General features: G+C 37.3%; 1 protein-coding gene across 1 annotated transcript in view; it reads left to right on the forward strand.

Moving 5' to 3' along the window:
* Window positions 1-25,211, forward strand: part of EEFSEC (eukaryotic elongation factor, selenocysteine-tRNA-specific) — a 129,622-nt gene that overhangs the window by 53,125 nt on the left and 51,286 nt on the right. The window contains exon 5 of the mRNA XM_010573617.1: window positions 18,788-19,423. Coding sequence (XP_010571919.1) covers window positions 18,788-19,423 — 636 coding nt within the window. The remainder of the gene's footprint in view (window positions 1-18,787; window positions 19,424-25,211) is intronic.

Genomic DNA, 25,211 nt, shown 5'->3' on the forward strand with positions numbered 1-25,211 from the left:
CCTATCTGTTCAGGTTGTTGAACTTCCATTTTTTAATCTGCTTTCCAGATGTGCAGTATGTGCAGAGAGCATGTAAGTCATCGTCCTCTCTGAGATCACAGGCTCTATCCCCATTTGTAGAGAGGCTCTTAAAGATTTTAAACTGTATTGGGGGCGGGGGGAATATTTGCAAACTTCAGGTTTACTGTTAGGAATAGAGATAATAGAGGTAATAAAAATAACAAGAATATTTTTAGGGAAGACAGTTGTGGCTTCAGTAACCTCTGCCTCTTTAAAACATATATATGCTGAACTGATATGGTGTATTACCAGAAACATTTGAGGGTGTTTTCTTTCTTTTTTTTTTTAAAAGGGATGTTTCTGGCAGGAACCTAGGCAATGTTTTTTAAAAGATGACAGTAATTTTCTGGTAAAAATACACAAATGAGAATGTGAAGGTAAGGGTTCTATTCATGTTTTTGTTGTTTTGTTTGGGTTTTTTGGTTTGGTTTTTTGTTGGTTTTTTTTTTTTATTTTTCAAGGATTTGGGGCCGTTTTTGGTTTCTTTTTTTTACACAAGCTTCCTGGTTTTGGTTAGAAAAAGCAAAAGCATAAAATTCTTTTTTTTTTTTTAAATAAGGGTGATTAATTCTTTTCTATGAGGGTTGCATGAAGTTAATATTGGCAAGATGTTTTGAAGATTCATACATGGGAAGAGAGATGGGCAAAGAAATTCTTACGTCAGACTTAAATGGGGTGGGGGAGAACGAAAAGTTAACATTTAGACATAGTTTTGTGGTTATGCTGTGACTCACAAGAAAGACTTAGGCCATCTGACATGTACATTACAAACAGTTGTAAAAACATACCACTAGATATCCACAATGTGTAGTGGGCTGAGTTAATGTTATTTTGAATCCATAATGTTAAAGTCTTCTGGCACAGTGAGTAACTCCACAAATCAAACATTGTATTATTGCTTTTTGTTTTACATTACATTGTTGTCCCTGATGGACAAAGTCCTTTCTGATCAGCTCAGAAGTGAAGTTTTAATCCTGCCTTTCATTTGTTCAGTGTCATCTAGCTACACTGACACCAACCAGGGCTTTTTATCTGAGTCAGGATTTAGATACACTTTGACAAAGAGAGTACATTGATGTGATTAAAACTTTTATAATTATGCACAGTGCTTTACAATATGCATGCTTGTTTTCTTGCTGTTTTCTTGTATATGGAAAATCAAATTTGCAGATGGTTAGATTTATGTTTAACTGTGATATTATTTTTAAATTTTCCTTAATATTGCTCCAAATCTCAAATTGTGTGGTGATAATTTTCCCTGACATGAACTCTTGCATAACTATAGTTTTGAACCTATTGGCTCTATACCTATATCTGAGCATGACCATGTAGAAATGAGTCTTGTATCTTCCTAATGTTTCATATACTGTTAAAATTTCTTGGAAATCTTTGTTCAGAATTTGAATTCATGTGTTTTGTTTACAGTTTTTGAAAGTAATGGCTTTTGTAATGGATTCCTTAGCTTCAGTCTCAGATTTGAAAGACACAAACGTTTAATAGCTTTAAAAGAAGCTTTTTAGAAACTAAGGTATCTGTGGTATGTGTGATGTGTAAGAGGGTTTCTTATATTTTCATTTTGGGAAATTTTTTCTTTTACTACAAAGCTTTTTTCACACCTTTGTGATAAAGAGTGAGCTTTAGGGTCTGGTTCAGATTCTGATTTAAGCGTAGCTTTATTACAGCTAAGACTTCATTCTGTGTTTAAATCCCCTTGCAAAAATGAGTCCATCTATTGTTTTTTACCTGTGTTTGTAAGTAAAATATTAAGACTTCGGTAGGTTGATATAGAAGCTATGAATGGCATGTTAAAAAAAAAAAAATCTTCCCCATACATAGCAATTCTAACAAGTGGGATTTGGTTTGAGAGGCTGACCACGTCTCCTATACTGATCATAAGAGAAAAGTACTTTTCAGAGTGCACAGTGATGGCACAGGAAGTCTTTGAAAGTTGAGCGTGGGGGTTTTTGGGCTGTGTGTGGGTTGTTGGATTTTTCTAATACAGGTACTGAAAGTTCGAGTCATGAAGGAAAACAGATTGCCAGAGATGCTGATTATCCCATTTACCGCTCAAATAATTTGCTGCCATGAGAGCTCAGTGTTAATGTAAATTAGGCTGCTTTTATTTAATGATGGATTCAGTCGTTTAACTGTAAAAAATGGCCAGTGAAGTACTGTAACTTTTTTTTGGGGGTGCTATATTTAAAGAGCATATTAGACACATTTCTCATGTGCAGTTTTTTGTGTGGAAATTCTATCTAGTTTGAGTTTGTAGCACTCTGATAATGATCAGAATTCTGCAATAATGAAAAATAAATCAGAGGTGGAACAGGCAAATATTGTGGCTTTTGAACCTTTCAGAGTAATTTTTTTATCATGTTTTTATTCATAAATGCAACGAGCTTTAGTTTCTGTGAAGTAGATATCTCGGTGAAAATGGGAGAAGCTGGAATCAGCACAGGCAGGTGTTGAGCAAGTGTCTCCAATGAGCTCTCCAAGGGTTATGTTATAGATCTCCACTTTTTATTAGTCTGCTCAGAATCTCACTCCTGAGATTTGGAGTTAATTGGTGGGCAATTCTGTGACATAAACATCCAGATGTATACCTGTTGCTTAAATCTGATTCCAGCCAGTCTTCCAAGTAAGATTTGTTTACCCCTTGTACATCCCAGGCTCACTCAGGTGCCTTCTTCTCAGAGCTAGTATATTGTTGTTTCAAGCTAATTTTAACTGACAAAATTACTAGACCATACACTGGGGGTATTTAGTTATAACTTTTGAACCATACTTTCAAAAATGTAGAGGACTTAAGTGTTCCAGAAGCATGAATGTTTTCAGCCTCATCAATTATTTTTAATATTAAAAGTCAGCAGATGGAGCCAAAGGCTTGTAGAAAAATTACTTGTGCTGAATATATATTAAACCATAAAGCCCACTAAGTTTAACTAATGATGTTTCTACTGAAATTTATAACAGCAAAGCTATTTATTTGTTGCTAAACCTCATACTAGCATTGCTTTTTCATTCCCTTGCCTGTGTGCAGAGTTGAGAGCTCACCCCTTCATATACTGGGGAGTCTAACAAGACTAAAAAGAGTGAAGTCTGAGTGAGAACCTGATTTTCTCTGTAGATTTACATCTGCGGAAGGTTTTCTGCAGCATTGTTCACTACTTTATCAGAACAAATGGTGTTATATTTTGTCAGTATTTTTACTTCTCCTATGAGCATAGTAATTGGAATCCACTGTTGAGGGTTAGGTTGGAATTCATTACAACCTCATTTTCATTATTGCACAGTTGGTAGGGTACTGGGGTTTCATGTTTTTCTTCTGAAGCAACTGAAATAAGCCTTTGCCTTAGATACCATGTCAGACTTGATATTCTAATAGGCTAACCCTATGCTTTTGTTAATATTTAACATTCTTTTGGGATTTTAAATAATATCTTTAGAAAAATAAGGGGATGGAATGTTTTCCAAACAGTGTGCAATTTATCCCACTTTAATAAAATAAAAAAAATGAAGGCAGTAAGTGGTACCTACGTTCTGCAGGAAAAAGGAGAAAAAACTGTCATAGTTATAAAATATGATATCCAAAGGGGATGCAAGAAATGATGATGCTGACTGAACAGAGAATATTCCAGTGGTACAGTATTGGTTTGCCTTTTAGTAAAGACAGGAAAATGAATGTGTTAAGACAAAATGACTACCATTAGTAACTTAACTATTAAACTTCATTTTAAAAATTCTTCCTCTTCTAAATCTAATCTTCTGAAGGATTATGAAATGTGCATATGTTACACATAGAATATAGAGTAAGTGGTATATAAATGTGTGCTTAAGTATTGTGTGTATTCTGTGCTGCCGTGCCCCCCCCCAATCTTTGTTTTACTGATTCTTGAAGCTAGGTCTCTTTAGTTTGGAGCAAGCATCTACTTGGAGTGACTTTGGAAACTTGGCTTACTGGCCAAGTGAAAAGCTTTTCTTATTTTTCTGTTTATCTTTGGCCTATCTGTGTTTAAATTATCTTTCCCCCACTCCTCCTCTTGAAAGACAGCGATAAAACTTCAACCAGTTGTACCAGCTTGCTGACTTAATTTCCTCTAATTAACATTGACTGTAGTAGCAAGAGTTTCTAACATTGACATTTTTCTTTTGAATGATATGATCAGTTCTTAGTTTCAGATTCACTCCTGGCTTACTGTAGGCTTTTCTAGTTAGACATTTTTCTTCCTAAAAAAAGGTACCCAGTCACTTCCAATAAGATTATATTTTCTTTCAAGTCATTCGAATTGTACCAAAACCCTCATAAAATACAGGAATGGAGGGTGCATCCCGAATTATATTAGTCCAGTCTCCTAAAATTGCAAGTAACCAAATCTTGCAGTCTCACTGTGATGAGTATCTTCTATATTTATATTTACTGTAGAAGAATATTAATGCATCTTTTAGAATAAAAAGGACATAAACTTGTAACATAGGAAGGCACAGTTCTTTTTGCTGTATTTAAGAGACTTCTGGATATCCAGTCCAAGTTCAGCATCGATTTGCACCAAGATAAATGCTGATATCCTCTGTGTAACATTGCCCTTAAAGATGAGAGCAAATGCTGTTTTGATTTTTGAGAGAAGAATGTTTTGGCTAATGAAGAACAGTTGGTAGATGTGGTGGCTGGTGCAGTGGGGTCTTGTTTGCAGAGACCCTGTGCAAAAAGTAGCAGTAACTTCTGGTGTTACAGTGGTGCTCATTTTCAATTGCAAGTTGTTGCCTTTGTCTCCTTTTAAAATGCTCTTCTGATACTAGGTATTTCTCCTAGATTTTAGTAATGAGCAAACCTAACTGGGGGCGCTTTAATTTTGTACATTTTTTTTTTCTAGAGATGTCAACCTCCATAGTGTGTGTGGGTTGTCCTTGGGCATTTCTTAATCATGCATACAACTACAACATATAATGTATCAAGAGAGAAAGTCATGATGCATTTTTGCGCTATTGAGGAACTACATAATCCCCCAATATTTTGGGGAAATGGCAGCTGTGAGAGCTAGCGACTACAGTGAAGAATCTGCAAATGAGGAAACCTGGTCATGAAGAAGTACTTCTAAAAATATTTGATGGAACTTTTAAAACTATGCTGGCAAAAAAACCCCCAACCCCCAAATAATATAGTGAAAAAGGAAAAAGTTTTGCATTGGTAGATGGGCTAGATAAGCTTCCTTTGGAATGGATCCAGTTATCTCAAAGAATTTCTTGTGGCCTGCACACTTTGGATTACGTGTAATTTCAAATTCAATTTAAAAAGAAAAGGTTCTAGCTTTCAAGACTGTGAGGGAGTAGCAGTTGCAGTTTTCCAGTCCTGACTGCAGACAGAGCAGAGACATGTGAAATCTTCTTCTGGTCTTGGAATGTTAATTTTGAAGCCTGATTGTGGTACTTTGAAATGTCATTGTCCATTTCAGTGAAGGTCGTCTCAGCAGGTGTGACTTGGCGTGCAACAGCCATGAGACCCAAAGAATAGGAAGTGGAAGATTCTGCAAGGAAAGAAATCTATCAGAAGAACAGCTATACGTAGATAGGAAAAAAGAGAGAAACAAAAGGCAAGAAAAGCTGGTTTTGGTGTGCTGCATTCAAAGATTGTTCTTTGCTATCTGAAATACCTTTACATGCCAGCATTAACAGTCCACTCTTCTTTCATAGGCTTCAGGTTGCCCTCCTTACTTTTATGAAGCTTCTGTTGTTGGTGATCTGCCGTCAGTTATTTTTGTGTGATGTCTCTAGTGCTGTCTCATCTGTTACCCGTACATGTTGCAACCTCAGTGAGCCTTATGTTTAAGGTCCCTTCCTGGGGACCACATTTAGCTTCCTTTTAAAAAGACCCATAATGGATTGAAACGATTTATAAATCGACAGCTGTTTTCCATCTCTTCCTCCTGACCAATGACCATTTTCCTTATTGTTGATATATAAACTTTCAGAGCAGATCTTTCTCAAATTTTTTGGAAAATATTCTGACACAGTGAATCCTAAAACAAATCAATAAATAAAAGCACCAACAGAAGCAAAATTGCATTTTGTTCATAGTTTATCCTGAATACTTTGGTAAATATCGCATTAGCTAAGAGAATCCTGGTGAGCATTCACTGTGCCTCAGTGGTACATGCATGCGTCTGCATGATGGGCTTGTTCCCTTCCCCGAGTTGCGGTAAGTTTCCCATGTTTCCGTTACAGGTGTCTGTGATACTTGATACTGGAAAAAGAGATAGCTTGTTTTAAATAAGAAATGAATTTGCACAGGTACTCAAAAATTCTGAAATAAGTTGGTGATAGTTGTAATTTCTTTGGATCTTGATGAAGGCTTAAAAAAATCACATCAGTAGGACTGCCACTAAAAAGGGTGTGTGTGTGTGCGTGTGTGTGTAAAAAGTTGAAATATTTAGTCACCTGATGACAGCTGAGCGGTTTTGGCAAATAGAAGGTGTGTTTAGAAGATAGTAATTTGGAGTTCTATCGTTTGAATACAGCTCCTGGCTGTCATTGTCAGAATATATTAGGTATGCTTGCAGCATGTATTGGGAATTACTTCTTTTATAATCAAACCTAGGTTTTTTTGAAATTGGACAACTCTTTCATAGCAAGTTAACAAATCCTTGAGAGGCAAAGAAGTCATAACTATATGTCTATTGTAAATGCTTGTTGTATCAGAGGTGAGGGACCCTTTTCATGAGTTAATCAAAAAGACCTATGCAAACAAGCAAGAGGATTTTTTTTCCTCAGTCAGTCACTACAGTTACAGAGCCTGACATTGTTAGGTGAACCTTCATGATCTCATAGGCTACTGCATACTCTTGTGCGCCAGACCCCTCTTAATAAAAATGTGGGGCACTGGATACACAAATTCATAGCAGCTGTCACAGCTGGGCTCTAGTGAAGTTTGGTCAAGACCCTTTGAACTTTTTATTTCACACTAATCCCATTTAGTGTGATCAATATATGGACCTCCAGCTCCTAGGTCTGTTAATTAGGTGTCAAGTGTTGGGTTGGCCGGTGTCAGGCTGTAAAATACAAACACAGAAGAGACTATCAGTAGGGAAGTGAAGTGTTTATTGTCTGAATGCATAAGAGCCATTGGTTCTGAAAAGTTGCTTTCCTAGTCTGAGATGTCCTTAGGGATCTTGAGAGTTTTTTGTTTCTCTCGGTAAGGTAAATGTATGTTAAGTAAGCATTTTACCAAAAATATTGGTGCAGCTGGGGGCTGCAAAGTAATGTAAAAGATCCAATTCTATGAGTAATTTGATGTTGGAATAGCTCTCTGCTTACCTCCCTCCCTTCTGTTTCCCTGTTAATAAAAATGCTTAATAACTGCTCTGATAACTATTTACATTGGGTTTTTTAAGATGGGAGTCCTTTTTTGGTTTGCATATATACATCTAAAATGAAGCTTCTCTTCAGACTTTATCAATATTTATTTTAACTTGGGCTTTGTAGCATTCAAGGAATAGATAGGATAACTTAGGTCTTCATTTCCCCATCTCAAAGAATCTCAGGAGTTTTTTGAACTCCCCCATCTTTAGCTCTCTATGATTCAGGGAAGGGTAAATATGTAGAATGATATTTCAGCTTTCATACATTTTTGGGTTCCTTTATTTCAGTCTTCCAGTGACAGAAGGGACTGGGGAGTTGTGAGTAGTTTGTTTCATCTCCTTTGAAGAAAACCTTAAATTTATAATCCTGGATCAGACCTTTCCTATAACTCACGCAACTCATCCTGTTAACTGTTTTAATATATGGCACCGCTATTTCATTAAACAACATCCAGGAATAATTAGTTCAGCAACGATGCCTCAGAACAAAAGCCCTTGATTTCGTTTAACTTTATAAGTTGGTCTCTTTTGATCTGCAAGAACACATCTGGGGCCTTTAAGAAAGCAGAAAGAAAAATATTAAATGTTTAGTAAGGCCGTTGGTGAAGGTTTCAAAGCACAGTAACCCTTTGGTACCAGGATGTAGCTCAGAGGCAAAAAAGTGTGAATTTCTTATAAGATATCACATGGCACCTCTATATGGCAAATGCTGGTTTTGCTAGCTGATGACCACTATATTTTGGCTTTATTTCCAGTTTCATAAGATGCAGTCTCTTCGTTCTTTCCCACTCCGTTTTTCTGCCCTTTTGTCCCCTTTCTTCTCCCACCTGCATGTGAATGGATTAATCAGAATCATTACTGTAAACCTGACTTTTTTTTTTGTACCATGTATCTGTGCATTAGAATTTGGTTTTGCTATATCAAACTTTGCACCGTACTGCTTTGTTCCTTTAACAGCTTAGTATTATTTGCCAAGGTGGTAGGGATAAATCCATTTGTTCTTTACTCTAGGCTTAACTGCTTAGATTTTGAAAATATCATACAATGCAGAGGATATAAGTTTACTCATCTAATCTTAATCACTGTTACTGACTTGTATTAGAAATTGCTTATCAGATGAACTCTTTTAATATTTGCCACTAAAATAATCTTACCTCAAGGAAGAGCTATAAAGATTTTGTATACCAATTGTTCATTTCATAAACTGAAAAGAAGTATTGCAAAAAATACTTGTCTGATAGTAATTGATTCCTTTTTCTTTTCTTCTCCTCTCATAGCAGAGGTAGCCTTTTGTTTTGACTGTAATTAGTGTAAGGAATTCACTAGTAGTACCATATCATTTGATTTGTACTAATGTGCATACCTATGTTTGCTTGTTTGCTGCATTGCACTGTAGTGGTGTTGTGTTTATATTCCAAGTATTTCCTAGAAAATGTACAAATCATCACGATTAATGTTAATATTTGCCACAGCTAATGAAGCCTACCAGATCTCTCTGTAATTATTCATCACCTTTGTTTCATTTTGTATAAATCATGGCTTCTATTAACAAGCTTACTTTAGAGAAGGGACAGGAGAGTTTTGTTTGCAAGAAAGAAATCAGCAAAAAAACCTTTGTTCTTATTTTTTCCCCTTGACCTGTCAAAATAAAAGTGAAAAGAGCTGAAAATATTATTTTTCATTACAGGTTTTATTTTTAAATGCAGCTTTATGTTCGCTCTGTGTTTGTTTTCCTTAGTGAGCCTTTAACTCCAAGGTTGTGACCCAATAATGACCTCCTCTTTCCACTCTCAATTGCTTTTGACCTACTCCATTAAGTAAAAAGAAATAACCTAACAGAAGGGTAACCAGATCACTGCTACCACACCAAGGAAACAGGCAAGCTTTGGGATGCTCTTCTTTAATCTCTCTATCCACAGAGCCTTCGTTTTAATTTGCAAAATTGAACCCAGATCGAGAGCAGTAAAGCCTGAATACGGTAAATATTCATGCCTCAGTGATCTAGAGTGGCTCCATTACATTTCAGAGATTGGGAGAATTACCTTTTGGATTATGTATATTCATGGGCTGATTTTTATTTGAGATATAATATTACTCACATTGGGCTACATGTCACACATTCTACCAAAACCAGTCTTCTCACAAAGCTCCAAATGTTCCTTACACGTAAAAGTTTTACTTCTTTACCCTATAGTTTCCTCCCTTTTATGCTTTTCAAAGACTGGTAGTAAACAAATTTCTTTTAAAGAAGAAGAAAAAAATCCCAGTAGAAGTTCTTCTATAAAACCTTCAACCCTGTGTTTACTGTGATATATTCTTTTGCATGTGACTTTGAAGTCTTCAGATAAAAGTGTTGTTATTGTTCTAAACCTAAATCTATTTGGAAAAAATTCAATTCATTCTGTTGGAAGAAGAAAATTCCAGACAGCCTTTCTTTAACCTATCGTTTTGCATTGGTTTTGACTTCTTTGGGGGTTTTTTTTTTCTTTGTAAAATGTTTTATTGAAATATTTTTTGATAAGTTGCAGAAATTTTAATTGGTATGTAAACATTAAGCTTATTCTATGCCATAGTTTTACTATGGGTCTGACACTCTCTGCCTAGATACTTGCTGGCTAAGCTTATCGGCATTATATTACGCTTTTAAAATGTGTACTTTGTCATCTGTAGTGATAGATGGCACAAGCAGTACCGCTTAATTTAAGGATGCTTGACATCTTAAGATTCCTTTTTTGGTTACAAAAAACCTACCAGATATTTTAATTATTTGGAGGTGAAAGGATATACAGTAGGTGTCTGGCTTCTGCTTCCTTCCACACATCATTGGAGTGTGGGGATCTCTTACCTACCTACAGCCTCAAGTGTTCAACGTGTATAGCTGTTATGTTCTTTTGGCCAGAGGGGGATGTGGTCTTTCCCTACGTGAATAGATTCACCCAAATCTAGAAGAGACAAAGCAGAGAGAAAATAAAGGTGCGGTGGGGCTTGGTGGTCTTGGTGTTCCCCTTGTGAATCCTAGGTAGAGGAGGAGATGTAATGGGTGGCAGCTGAAGAGCATATTGAGAACATGTAATTACTGGGAAACATTGCAAGGGCAAATCATGCTTGACCAGTCTGATTGCCTTCTGTGGCAAAATGTAGAGACAGGAAGGGTCACGACTTCAGTAAGGCTTGGGTAACATCTCTCACAGCATTCTCATGTGGAAGCTGGGGAGGTATGGGTTGGATTTGGGCGTTCTGGTGTGAGCTGAAAATTGGTCGAAGTGGTTAAGGCTATTGGAGGCTTTGCTGTGAATGAAGAGAATTGCTGTGAAATGATAAATATTCTGAAAAATCAGCCTTTTGCTTTCAAAAACTGGACAGTGGGTTTTTCTTGAGAATTTGGATTGTGACAAATGATGCAGTTGAGTTTCCTATCTGCAGTGAGGCATAATGCCATGTTATATCACAAGGGTGACAAGATTACTGAAGTTTACCAAATAAATACTCCAGTAAGATAGTGTATATGCAATACAGTGTGAATTTGATGGTTTACAGTAAATAATGAATTCAGGGCAGTTCAGTCACTATAAATAGACGATAGTTCTCTTATTCAGTGAGCTTTGTCCAGCCTGTGCATGGGATGGATTAGGTTTGGTTGAAGAAATTTTAGATTATATACTTAAAGGCTACAGGAGAATGTGTAGGCACAGAAGATCACTTAACTTTATGTGCAAAATCTTAATCTTAACATTTGCTAATTTTTGATTTGTGGTTATGTGCATGAATATAGCATACATGTAATTTAAATTAAAATTACAGTATTAAAGCAGAGCAGCATGGGAGTAAGATCATTGACCTGCTTTATTTACTGGGTGCATAGCCATATTTTAGATGCTGTGAAAGGAAATAAGCTAAAGGGATTTTAGCATCCCCCTCTATATTACTTTATTCCAGTGTGGCAGTGCAGGCTTTTCAGGCTATGGTGTTATTTTATCAGGAGGAGGAGTATATTAAAAAAAAATAAAAATCCAATAGCACGTATGTGGCATTACATAAGCACCACAGTGGACATATGGTGAGTGCCCTTATAAACTTCATTTTAAAAAATTAAGTTAAAAGAATCGTTCTATGTGAAATAGTTTTTCTTCCAGGTGCTATATTCCTTTCCCATCTGCAGGCAAAGTGAGGCCATGGATGAATAATAGATTCTAGAAATATTCAAGATCTTTTAGAAAATGGTTGCTAAGCCACATGATCTTGGTGGCACCCACAGACTTGGAATTATTTCAGATTCTTTGAGGCTTCTACTCTTCGTAGTTGGTCTTAGCTGCCGTTGTGATGGTGACTTAGAAGAGATGGCTTTCCACAACCTGAGCAGTGGGCAAAGTTTGCATTGTGTGATTGCTGTTCAACAATGTACTATTGACAGCTTCTGTTTTATCTCAATTTTACGCCGTTTCTGAAATCCTGGTTGAAGATTTGGAACTAATGTTTCTCAATGTTCATTGAGATAGGAAGTGAACCACAAAGGCATCTCAGTTAATTAAGAAAGTATTCTATATCTTAACTTTTAAAATAAAAGATTTTTTTATTTTTTTTGGATGGAGGATGTGGATGGAGTAGGGCAGAGGCCTTGACTTGTGATTTCTGAATGCTCGTTGTTGCTGTCTTGTGCCTTCACAGCCTAGGTGTCCTTTTGACGCTTTCAAACAGGAATGGTTTGCTGCCTTTGCAAAACACATTGCTGCCTGCTCATCATAGGACTCAGCTTTGCTTGTGAATGGTTGTCCCTCATAAAGCAAAGAATTCGGCATTGTTCACTTTTAGAAGAGAATTTATGAAAAGATCTGCTTACATGTAAGAGCAGTCTTAGGTCTGAATTAGAGCTTTGCTTAGTTTCAGTGTATGTGCTTAGACAAGGGTTGGCCGAAAACTAAAAATTGAGGTAGCCTTTCAGACAAGCAGGCTGCATTTTTTTGACAGTGCAGCTTGATATTCTCTGACCACCAAGAGATGATACTGGAAGCAGGAAGATGAGATGCCTTATTCTTTATTTGGATTTGTAGTAGAGCAGTAGGGAAGACGGTCCTCGCTTTCAAAAGCAGCAGATATGGGATTCATTTTGGTCATGCAGTTGGGCCTTAGTTTGCTGCTCCTCCTTAGCTGTAAGGAGGCACTTCTACTGGCTGATATTAAGGTAGTATTTCTTGTGTTTGGCACTTGGCTGCAACGTGTGGTCAGTTTATGCCTCTCAAGGTAGGTTGGTTTGGGGTTTGGTTTTTTTGTTTTTTTTTTTCTTGTTTGGATGCTGATTCAGGCAGGCTTGCTCTTAGTGTATTTCTAAACCTCAGGGCTGAAACAGTGCTTTCTTCATTTATCAGTTCCTCTTCCTTCTTGGATGTAAGTTTAAAGATGCAGCTCTTAGCAGCTGGGCTTGAAGGTGTGGTCGTTATTTTCAACTTGCTGAGTCCTCTGCATTTGCAGTGAGGTCTCTTTTTGTAATACATATGTAATACTCCTTTTATAAATACTGCATTTATAATCAGTATTTTCTCTAATAGATTGCTGAGACTAATTATTTTAACTTTTCAGTTTCTCTTCAGTATTACAGGGAAATATGCTTGTATTGGGAGGCAGCAGGATGGCTAGGTTCTTATCTAAAGAAGCTATGAGCAATGGCATATGGTTGATAACTTAATGGAAGTTGGATAAATAAAGGAAAAGAAGCTCTGACATATCGGGGGAAAAAGTCATTAGTGGACTTTTCTGTATCCTGTTTTCTATTAGTCTGTACTAAACTGCTTTGAAAATCCTAGTGGGCTTTTCCTTTGGTCTTCAAATAATGGGTTCTCTTCTTATATTGAATACATTTGTTTATCTCAAGGGCTGAACTGTTTGGGTGCTTTGATTTCTGTTTTGCATTTTTTTTAATCTACATTTGAACACACAAACTTCTTTCTCACCCTTTTTATAGACCTTTACATAATGCTTCAGGAACATTAATGTGATTATACAAATAAAATTTTAAAAGTGAAGCAAATCCCTTTGCAAATGATGTAAGATTTCAACACATGGTTCTTGATTTATACGGTGAGATATAATCAATTCCCTTGTGCCATTATTAGAAAATAAAACGTGAGTTAATTTCTTAGTGAAGTTTGTAGCAAGTTTTATAATGGTGTCTAATTTTCCATGCTTACCTACATTGTTTGCATGCAGTAAAGTCTGTCTCTTTTAAAGTTGCACTCAATATTGTTCACTTGCTTTCTGTGTCTAAATGCCCAGAAGAAGAGTAAAATATGTCTCTAGTGAATTGCTAAAATGGGCCTTGCACTATTTTCATTGGACAAGATGAAATAGAAGTTGTTTTACAGACAGCATTTTGAGGACAAAACCTGGATGCTCAAAAGAAGTGCCGAAGATACTGGTCATAGCTGGTCTTGGTTACGAATTCCTATTGCTCAGGACAGAATGCTCTGAAGTATTTAATGTCATTCTGGTGGTAAATGGGTGGATCCAGCCCCAACTCCAGATACCTGCCTGAAATTTCTATTGCTGTAAAGCTAAAGAAAATATGTGAAAGTTCAGAACTGCTCTATAACTTGTGGGGTCCCTTACATACGGAAACTAGATACACAGAAGAGAAACAAATCTAGTACTGAGGGCCAGTTGCATCCTTTTCAGTGCTTCCAGGTTTGTATTTTAAAGGCCAGACGAAACAAAGATGAATTTTAGTTATGTAGTTCGGTCTCTTGAAGAAGAATGCTACATTTGGAGTATTTTAAACCATGGACGAATGTCTCTGTCAGTCGGGGTCACAGTGAAATGGAATGAAATGCTGTACTGATGTTCATGGTCTGCTCAGAAAACAGGAAGCTAGTGATTTAAAGCTACTCTGGCTCTTGTTATTTGATCCAGTGGGTGCAGATCAACTCACTTGATTCACTTCTCTGCTGGTTCCACATCTGACCTTTTGAAGGAGATGCAATTCCAACTCTGTTCTTGTGTGAGCTAGTCCACCCGCCCCATCACCAAAGTGCACTCTAGCATTGTTCTGGTCAGATTCTAATTCCTACATATGTTATGCTCTTGGAACAGAGTGTATTGTCAGTTAGGGTACTGTGCTGTATATTCCTTTTACAGTTGATTCTGGTACTGTAGAACTCTCTGATTCTGAGAACAGGTAGAAGAAAAGGAACAGACTTGAATGTGTTCCTCCCATTTACTTTTCTTCTGTCCTCTGATAAGTCTATGGGAATTTTAGATACAAGAATAGATACCATGAATATAAGGGGAAAAACCATTTACATTTAGAACAAATATAGATGGGCTGATTAAATCTTCTGCAAGGTACTGGATAGGTCAGCACGAAGTGCTGATTTTCAGTAGGTTGAGTAATGCAGTATCTTTCCCTTTACGTGTCTGAGGACAAGCAAACCTGTCTGAAAGCCAGACCCAGCTACAAAGAAATCAGGTGATTCTTAAAACTCTGGGTGAGCACAGCCAGGATGTGGGGGGCAGCACAGATAAGCTTCTTTGGTTGGTGGAAGAAAACTTACCTTTACATGATTCTGAAGATTTTCAGTGGGTTTTTTAATTAGGATACTGTTTCCTGAAAGAGCAGCCTGAGAGAGAATTAGTTAGGATCCAAAACTTTTCCTGAACTTGCACTGGAGACTGTGAGGACCACAAGCGAATGTATTAACGGGAGCCTCACGCAATGCTGGAAAATGCTCCTGTATTGATACTCCACTGCCAAGTTTCTCCTATGTGTAGGAATTGCAGCAAGCTTTTTGTCATGGAAAGTGACCTTTACAATTGTATACTCTTTTTAATGTTGTTTAACACTGAGAAATGTGGAAGAACATAGCTAGTATTCTGATACAAGCCAGCTCTGTATGCCATGGTTGAGGACTGCAAATCTCATTGAAGAAGTTTGTGACGTGAATGTTTTAGAAAAACTTCTTAATTCTCCTTCTGATCGTTATTTATGTGCATGTCAGATGCATCAAGCCTAATCATTTGATTGAATTTAAGGGGGGAGGGTAGGCATAACACTTTTAAGAAATGTTTCATAGATGCTTAATTAAAAGCTGTGTTCTGAGTATATGGACACAAGAATAGGTATTTTTAAACATAATTCTTATTCTTTAATATTATGCGAATCTGTGAAAGATATTTCAGATGAATGCATGTAGACTATTTTAGAGACTGGCAAGTATAATTTCACTCAACTGTTTAGGTGAGTAGTTTCTATTATAAATTGGAATATTAATAATAAAGAGAAAAATCTTAGTATTGTGGCTCCATTTAAGATAGAAAACTGCATAGATCTCTCGTGCATCTTTTAGTTCCAGTTTTGTGCTGAAGAGGGACAGTGCTGGAAGATTCCTTAGTTCTTGTCACTTATTCACCCTGTCCATGGGTGTAGAAGATGAAAGATTTACTGCTGGTATCACATACAAAATCACAGAAGTCTTCAAAATGGTTTGGGCTGGCACTTTTCATGTGGCAATTTCAATCTTGTAGTGCTTGTTTATTTTTTTGGAACACATATATTTAGAAAACCACCTTTTTTTTTTTTTTAAGTCCTTAAACATTACTTGTATCACCAGTGTTGCAGCTATCACAATGATTGAAACTGGAGAGGGAGGAGTAGGTTATAGCAAATGAAAGAAGGAAGGGTTTGATTCAAGCCACCATACTTCCAGCCTTCAAAAGTATGACCTTGGAAGTGAATAGAAAGGTGGAGATAAATGCTAAATTGTTTCTCCCTAATTCATCTAGATAGGTAGTACTGTCTAGGAGGTTTGCCTGAAGGGATAATGAATATGTATTTGAGCACAAAAATGCTTGAAACTGAAATCCTAGTGAGTATTTAGAATGGCCTTTTAAGTCTGTTCTGACATTAGGTAAGATTATACCAAACTATTTTGGTCCAGGCTTTTTAGTGAGGAGTTCTTCTCTCACATGAATACACCTCTTGATCTCCTTTGTCATAATATTCTGTGGATTCTCCAAGAATACGGAGGCATTGATGTGGCATTTGATCTGAAAAATATTGCAATAATAACTTCTTATAATCTGAAAAAGGGCATTTCTTTTGGTTTTGGTTAGCAGCCAGATATCCAGGAAACCCTAACAATATTTGTAGTGGTGAAGCTTATGGCCATTGTTATTTGTGTAGTTATGACTTCAAGAAGGAATACAGGATTTTTGTTGTTTTCTAGAAGCTATGTAGCTGCTAGACTTTTTCACGTTTTTATTCAGCTCTCTGTATATTGCCTGTGACTATTTTTTGCTGACTTATTTGGAGAGCTCTTTATATTCCAGTTACTGAAGGTATTAGTTCAGCCAATAGACTTTTCATCTATACTCCTCTATTTTGATCTAAGTTTCTGCAATTTATTCCCCTCTGAGTTTTTCTTCCTTTTTTTTCTACAGTCTTCTCTTAGTATTGCCTAGTTTGGTGATGTTGGGAATAGGCGTACAAAGATTTGTCTGAAGCCAAGTACTATGCCCTTCATATAGGGCAGCAGGCTTTGTAGAAAAGGAAAAGGTGAAAAACTTAGTTTTGTTTCCGCTTATGTATTGCATCCAAGATGCAGAAGAAAAGCTGTTATTTTCAGTATTATCCTGTAAGTAAATAATTCTGTGATTAAAATTAATAAGGTTAACTTCTCTAGACTGTTCAGTCTCATCTAACCTAAATGATGGGCTTTAAGCTGTGTGACATACTGAGGATGAAGCCTGCATCTGCTGAGTCCAATCCTTTGGTTTGGGATTCTCTTCATCAGTGCTTGCGTATTTTGGTTTTATTTTCAGGAGTTAGAAGATAAATAAGGTGGGCCAGGATTCAAAGATGGGCTACAAAGGGATATGCAGTGGTTGGAGATTGATTTGAGAACAGTTCCAGCTGAGTAAGACAGATACTAATGGCTTGAATGCTCAGAATTGCACAGTAGCATTTGATGTGAACCTTTTGATAGCTGTAGAATTGGTACTAGGAAAAGGGAGAGAGAAGAAGAAATTATACTGAGAGTTGAGATCTGTTCTAACAATATTGTTGTTCTGTATGCATTCACAGTATAATCTGTTGTATATTGATAAAGACATACTAAAGAAATTATTTCTGGAACAGAGCATTTCCATGGAGACTTCAGTTCTTGGATCTGAATTTTGAGGTTTCAGCCTTTCAAAAATGTTGTGTGTAACTTTTCTCTGCTAAGGACTCTTGTTCAAGTACTTAATATTTATTTAGAAGATAAATATTTTTTTTATTGCTAAAAACATCATTTCAGTATTAAAAGCTGTCTAGTATAGAGATTGCAAGCAGAGTGGTTACCTATCCAAGCATCCAGCATTAGTATGGATGTAACAGGTAGCAACATAAACATATTATCAGAAAAAACGTTTGGTTACATGGAAACGGGGGGGGGGGAATCTTACTAAAGGATGGTTTGCAGAACTGAAAGAAAAGCCAAAATAAACCCTTGTTAAACCAAACTGATTTAATCTGACGAAGCTGAGCCTACAGTGATCTCTAAAAGCTTATTTCATTCTTCCCTTCCCCTTGAGAACTCCTTGAAATAAGTAATACAATAGCAAGCTCATTAAGGTCAAACTTTTATAGCATCTGGGAAGAGCTAAATAAATTTTAAGTGGTGGCCAGTGCTGCACTTTTCCTATGATAATATTAACAGGTGGGACCCCACATTTTTGTGACAGTAACACTAGCCATATATTTATGAACATTCAAATCTTTGCAAGAAACCTTTGAGGCCTTTTTTTAATATATGGAATGTCATAGACTAGGAGATGGTAGATTTTTGTATTACTAATTATTTTGCAATGGTGGTTTGCAATATTTCATTGTGCTAGGTGTTGTACAAATACAATATAAGGAAATGTTTTTTGTACTGAATGTTTTACAGTTGAATTCAACGAAGTCAAAGAAGTGTATGAAATGATTTTCATAGAAGGGGTGGGAAAACAGTCACATAGGTGCATGGATGGGTAGTAGTGCTACACCTTTGATGGTGCAGGTGCTTAGGGGGAGTATGTTAAATAAGCTATTCCACGGTGTGGGTATATCTGTTGATTTGCAGAGAGTATGTAGGTACTGCAACACAGGTGGTGCAAGTATCAACGTAATTGTGGCAATGATGATCTTACAGTCTCATGAACAGAAGTAGAATAAGCTAGGAAGTGCAAACCTGTGGTAATTCTAAATGATGGAGTATGTTCTCTGTTCACTTTCAACTTTTTGAACTGTGGACTATTCTAGAAGTTCAGTCCTCTTACAAGACAGCAGGATGTGATATGTGGCTTTGTGCTTGTGATGCAGTTGTGCAATTAATTGCTGCTTTTTTTTCTTGGTCTTTCATCAATAGGTGATAAAGAAAGTCAAGTCCATGCAGATGTTCCACACTCCTGTGACTTACGCTATGCAGGGTGACAGAGTGGGTATCTGTGTAACCCAGTTTGATCCCAAACTGCTAGAACGAGGCCTAATTTGCACCCCAGAATCACTTCACACCATCCATGCTGCAATAATTTCTCTGAAGAAAATCCAGTATTTTCGAGGAGCTCTTCAGACCAAGGCCAAGTTCCATATCACAGTTGGTCATGAAACAGTTATGGGAAGAGTGATGTTCTTCAGTCCAGCCCCTGCTGACTTCAATGAAGAAATTAAAGAAAATGTTTTTGACTTCGAAAAAGATTATCTTTATCAAGAGGAATATTTGTCAAAGGACTCAAATTCAGAGAACAAAGAAAATGACCAGGCAGGAGAAGTCCAGCTCCCAAAACAACAGTGGGCTTTACTAGAGTTTGAAAAACCAGTCACTTGTCCTAAATTGTGCCTTGTGATCGGCTCCAAGCTGGATACAGATATTCACGCAAATACCTGCAGGTTGGCATTCCATGGGGTGCTGCTCCAAGGCATGGAAGACAAGAACTACACGGAGACTTTCCTTCCAAAGCTGAAAGTGTACAAACTGAAGCACAAAGAAGGACAAGTGGAAAGGGTAAGCTGCCTCTCTAATGCTATACATGGGAAGAGGAAATATTTGTTCTGTGTTAAGTACACATATTGGTGGGCTACAGAATTTTCACTGTTATGTTCCAGAGTCTTTACACACATTTTTCTTATGTTTGTATACGTAGTATATTACATCTTGTCTGCTTGCAAACAGTCAGAAATCACTGCTTAAAAGTGACTAGTTTATTCATTCAATGCTGTGTTGAGTAATTTGATGCTGTTTTTTCACTGATCCTTTTGATGTCTAGCCACTCTGTTCTTCCTGCAAACTTGCTTTGTTTGTGTACCTTCCTAAGTGGCTCATCTGTTCTCTTCCCAGTTGACAAAACTTCCAGCTTTCCATTGACATATTTTACACAGTTATTCTGCAGTACATTGAAAATTGTAGCAGAAAATAGAGATGTGCTTTCTGGAGGAGCTAGCATCTACAGTAAAAATGAATTGGGATTTTTTTACTATCCCTTAAGTATGGGTAGATATACCATCTATAGTGGTTGGTATTATTTACATTGCTGTTGTAAGTTCGATCTTGGTGGTGGCTACCTTTCAGTAATCGGTGGAGAACCATTTGTTTATACATCCCGTAGTGGAATTTTTCATGATGAATGGCTTAGGTGGAGATGTGCAATATATAAATAATTTAATTGCTTACCCCTAACTGAGCAGAGCTGATGTAAACTTTAGCAAATGTTTACTTGATATGTTAGTGTGGTAGGTATTTTATTAACTTTTGGGTAAAGAACTATTTTTATTTTCCTAATCCAAAACCTGACTGTTTGAACAAAATGTTTAGTGTTGTTACCGCCTTTCAAAATTCCATAAAGCTGTGTTGAGTACTGCATGATATCTCTCCTTTATATCTCTCCTTATTTTATTGTAGGAGACTAAACACTTAGCATACCTTACCATGTTTTCAATTTATAATGCAGACTTCTTGAATACTTTTTTGTTTGTTTGCTTTAGTAATTTAATAGTAAAAAATAAACCAAGATCCCTGTCAGGGCATGATTTTGAATTAGTGAGGTTCTTTTTTAAATGCCCCACTATATTAATTGATCAAATGGGCAATTTGTATGTCCTCTTTTTCTCTGAGGTTTCTATGTGTCTGGTTTAGATACTTTTAGAAAAAAAGCGTTTCTCCTTTGAATTTCCACTACTGACTTTGGAGGCCATTCTTTTCAAAGGAACTACAGACCTGTGGTGTTTTGTTGGGTTTTTGGATGCCAGTTTTGTCACTAGGAAGGTAGGTAGGAGGAAGGTATCTGTAGCTTCCTGAAAATTTTGTCTCTGTTAATATGGGTTATATGGGACACCCAAAATCAGCAGTCACTCTTCAAAATTTTGGTAGCAGGTGTATTGTTTCCTTTGTTTGAAATGGCTGGCTACTTTTCTTTGGCTGATGGTGATGTTGAACTAGAACAACAGGTCCAAAGTATTCTGTCCTCTAAGCTGCAGAGAAGCTCTAGACCAAATGCGTATGTGTGGATACCAGTTCTTCTGATGCTCTAGAGCTATCTTGAACTCATGAAGCATTTGCCTTTATCTTTGCTAAAAATTTACTTGCTTGTGCGTGGCCCACGCTGTTAATATCCAGTGAGACCTGGCTTACCAAGTCCTTTTGTTTCTCTGCAGCTGTAGGAATATAAATGAGAACAGAAGTTTGTGTGACCCATGGAGACACATGCTGCTTGTGTTTTGTTTAATTGAAATAAACTGGTCTCAGATGCCTTCTTTATTTTTGCTCCCAATTCATGGCACTAGTCTATGGGATTTGAAAACTAGCAGAGTACCAACTGTGTGAGTTGCCTGACTGGGTTAACAGAGTTTGCTGTTAGCCTCGGTCATGCATTTTTAGTTGTTTTTATTTAATGTTATTTTCAAATCCTTTGCTAGTTTACGTATTCTGCTATTGATTTTACTGTGTAAATAATGGAATAATAGTAATCAAATTATGCATATTTTATTTTCTGATCCAGAAAATAACCAATGAATGTGGGTTATTTAATATTTGACCAACAGAGTAATTTATTAGGCTGATATATTTGTGAACTGTTTTGATATCTTCCCTTGCTTTTTAAAATATAGAGCTGGAGGTTTTATTATTTTATCCTGTCTTCATCTGTCACACAGTGTGCACTATATATGGGCCTTGATCACTGTCTGTCTGAATACTAATTGGCCCTGTAAATGAACAGTTGCCATCGAATAGTACATCTGCAGGTTAGGTTTGTTCTCTGATTCTGCCTCCTGTGGTACTGTAGATAGTCAGAGTTGGCATTTTCTGTGATGGGTGCCAAAAGGATAGTGGAGCAAATTTCCTAAGAAACGCTTATGGTGTAAAGTCACAGGGGCACGCAGGGACTCGGGAGAGTTGGTGGGAAGAGGATTGTGCCAGTTACAAAAGGCCTGCTGGGGAAGTTCTTACAGTGCTAGTTGAGGTAGCTACTATTAAGTTTGTGCTTTTGCAGAGCAGAGCGCAGCAGGAATGACTGGGTGGTACAGTGGTTTATTTTAGTACACAAAGTCGCTAGCTAATAGAAAATCTGAATCAGCTGGTCCCACCCTGCTGCTGATGGATGGCTGGAGATTAGGATCGCTGAATTTAGGGTGTCTGTTCTTGGCACTGATACAGGAAAATTTCTTTCTCTGTTGAGCAAGGAAGCTCCCCCCTCCTCACGTTCCCTGGGGAGGCATAAAATAATAATAATAATTAAAAAATACATGTTACCTTCATGAGAAGTGAACTGCTCCTCCAGAGAATACTGCTGGGGAAAATTAGCTTCATAGCTTCCTGAAAGGCTGGGAGAGAGGGAGGCAGGGGCATGCAATGTCCACCTTCCCGAGTTCAGTACAGGGTGGAAACATGCTCCCATAACTGGGTTGTAGTGGAATTCAGTCGTGCCTATTTGTAAAATGTTGCTGCTAATCTGATGTGGGCTCTCCCAAGCCCCCCCTGCTTGCTGCTAGAATTAAAAATAAATTCCCTGCAGTTTAACTACCAGTTTACCCAGGAGAAATCAGGCATTTATGGTTTGACTTTTTGTTCCTATTCTGATTAATTTCAGAGCACTGATGGAATAGTAAGAATTGTAAATTCATTAAGTTTCAGCATCATAGTACTTTTCTTTTGTTCCCCTTGTGCAAGCCACTCTCCTGGATTTTAAGGTTTATTTCTTTAATAAAAGAACATTTATTCTGAAAGATTTTTTGGCTCTCTAAGAGCAAGTGTGACATTTTTGCTGTTTCACATAGAAATCAAATCCATGAACTGGGTAAACACTGTATTTTAAAAAAGTAAAAAAATCATACTTAACCTAGCAAATGGTCTTGAACTAGTATGTTTTAGTGAAAAATCACGCCGAAGCTTCCTGATTTTTTCTTACCTGCTCAAGTGATGGTAAATGTTCTACAAAAAATTAAGGTACCCTTGCATTTCTCTTTGTACTCCTCACTGTTTCCTTTTGGTATCTTGCCTCTTTAATGCCAAGACTGAGTCGAGCACTGGGAAAGAAAGAAAGCCTGACTACTGTTGTTCACCAGGATCTTTGAATTTACTTCTCCGCAGCATATCCTTGAACCTCTTTTTTTTTCCATCTCCTTGCTTATTTACCTGCTGATTTTCTAATACCTTTTTATTTTTGGTATGTATTACTGTAGTATCTGAGAAATTTGGCTTTAAAACATTTATCATCTGGCTTTTTGGTTAAGTTAGTGTTGTCTGACGTGCTGCATAGTGCAGGAAACTTGCTTCTAACCATGCTGGGATTGCATCTTGGTCATGAAAAAGTTGCATGGTTCAAACTGCAGTTACGATTTTTATCTCATAACTGTTGTAGACGTGTGTGACTGCTTCTGTTTTGCTTTAGACCAGATTTGTTTTGGGGTTAGAGTAAGTCTTTTAGTTTTAAGGAAAATCAAAATCTGCCATTCCCTCAGAAGTAAGAGGGCACCGGCAAAGGTTTGTATTTGCTTAACTTCATGATTTTTAAAATGATGTGAAATACTAGTCCAGTTTTCTCTTGCAGAGAGGACTTGAGAGAGGGGAGAAGTTCAGTGGAAGGAAGTTTCTGTCAAGAGCATCTTTCTGGCGTAGTTATGTGGAGGCAGAGACTGTTGCCCTCTGGACACTTCATTTTTGTAAAACCTTGGCTGCCTGACAAATGTAATTTCGATAGGAAAAAGAGCTAGGCTGGGAATAAGTGGCTTGTACTGATAAAAAGGTAAAAGTAAGGCTGAGAGTGCTGTTGTGAACACCAGTGTTGCTTTAAGGAGTGTGATGTGGGAATCTTGGTGAAAAAAGGGGCAAATGAGATGCTCTGAAGAAAGTTTCTCCCTCTGAATAGCGTACAGTGGTGGCTGTGAATGTGGGTTTGCTAAACTGTAGCAAGTCAGCAGCCCCTGGAGTCAGAGACAAGCAATTTATGAAGATAAACAGCAACTGTTGTCCTTGGTCTTGTTGGCTTCTGGAGACAGTCTGCTCACCAGTCAGCTCTTCACAGTTCTGTGGGCAAAGACACTTGTATTAATCCTAATGTCATCTCTGAAATACCTTCCTCGCTGAATTTTACCTCTGCGCAGCATTGCAGATTAATTCTAGTCTGACTCATGAAGCAGTTACTCAGTTCCTGGGATAAATCCTTTATATTTGTCACGTTATTTTCTCTTTTGCTTCCATGGACATAGAGGTTGAGTGCAGAGAGATTCAACCGAAAGGTGAACCGTAGAAATACATCATGCTTTCCTGCATGACTCAGATATTCTGCCAGTTTTGAAAGTGTTTGCAGAAGCAGGATTTATCTTAGGATGGTTGCCACAGGGTCCTATTGTCGAGGATGCTCGTAAATCAGTAGCTCTGTGGCAGAAACAAAAGGAGAAGGAAAACTCTCTGCCTTGCTCGGAATAGCACAAGCTGTGCCTTCTGCACTTTCAAGCTTGTGTAGTGAAAAATACATGCATGTCTCAGCTGCGATTGTTTCCTATTTTAAGCATAGCAGAATGTTTTCCTATGAAAATGGGCTTGTCCTTCCTAAAGATGCTTTCCCTGTGTTCCTCTGACATTAAGAATAATTCATTCTGTCTATGTATTTCAAAGTTCATAATGTATTTTTCTCATTATTTGCCTTGCTCTTAGACTTTACTTATTTGATAGTAATAATGTTGCACTTGTTTCTTCAGCAGTTCCTTTCGTATGTCACAGCCATGGGATGTCCTAGTTTTATTCATAGCCACTCAGTTCCCAAGTTTTGTGGGTTGCTGGACAGTGAGGTTTTTTTTATTAAACTTGTTCTCGTGGGGACTGAGGCTGTCATGGAGCTAGCGTGCTTTGTTTCTGGAGGGTGGAAGAATCACTTATTGCTTAATAACAACTTGTTACTAATTGTTTGAATATTGGTGTGATCTAAGTGTCCCCAAGGAGAAAAGTATTGTTGCAGGAGCAAGATGTGAAAGCAGGGTAAGTTATCAAGATTTTTATCAGAGCATCTCTTCTGAAGCCTGAATGGAAGAGAAAAAGCTTATCTTTCAACATCTCTTAAAAAAGTGTTGGGGTTTTTTTTCCTCTTCTTACAGGATAGTAAGAGCTGTGTCAGCAAGCGCATTACCTGAGTGGTCAAATGGAAGGTCTTTGTCACCATCACTTAACAGATATATCTGGCCTTTCAGAAGAAGGATAAGAGAGTGTGGAGATGAGTACTAGTAAGCAACTGCAGGAAGTTTGAGAAAATAGTATTTAAATTTGTTGATGACCAGCAATGACCCAGACTATCCTTAAGGGA

The sequence above is a fragment of the Haliaeetus leucocephalus genome, unplaced genomic scaffold (assembly GCF_000737465.1).
Source record: "Haliaeetus leucocephalus isolate CR32 unplaced genomic scaffold, Haliaeetus_leucocephalus-4.0 Scaffold2, whole genome shotgun sequence".
In the NCBI taxonomy this organism is placed as follows: Eukaryota; Metazoa; Chordata; class Aves; order Accipitriformes; family Accipitridae; genus Haliaeetus; species Haliaeetus leucocephalus.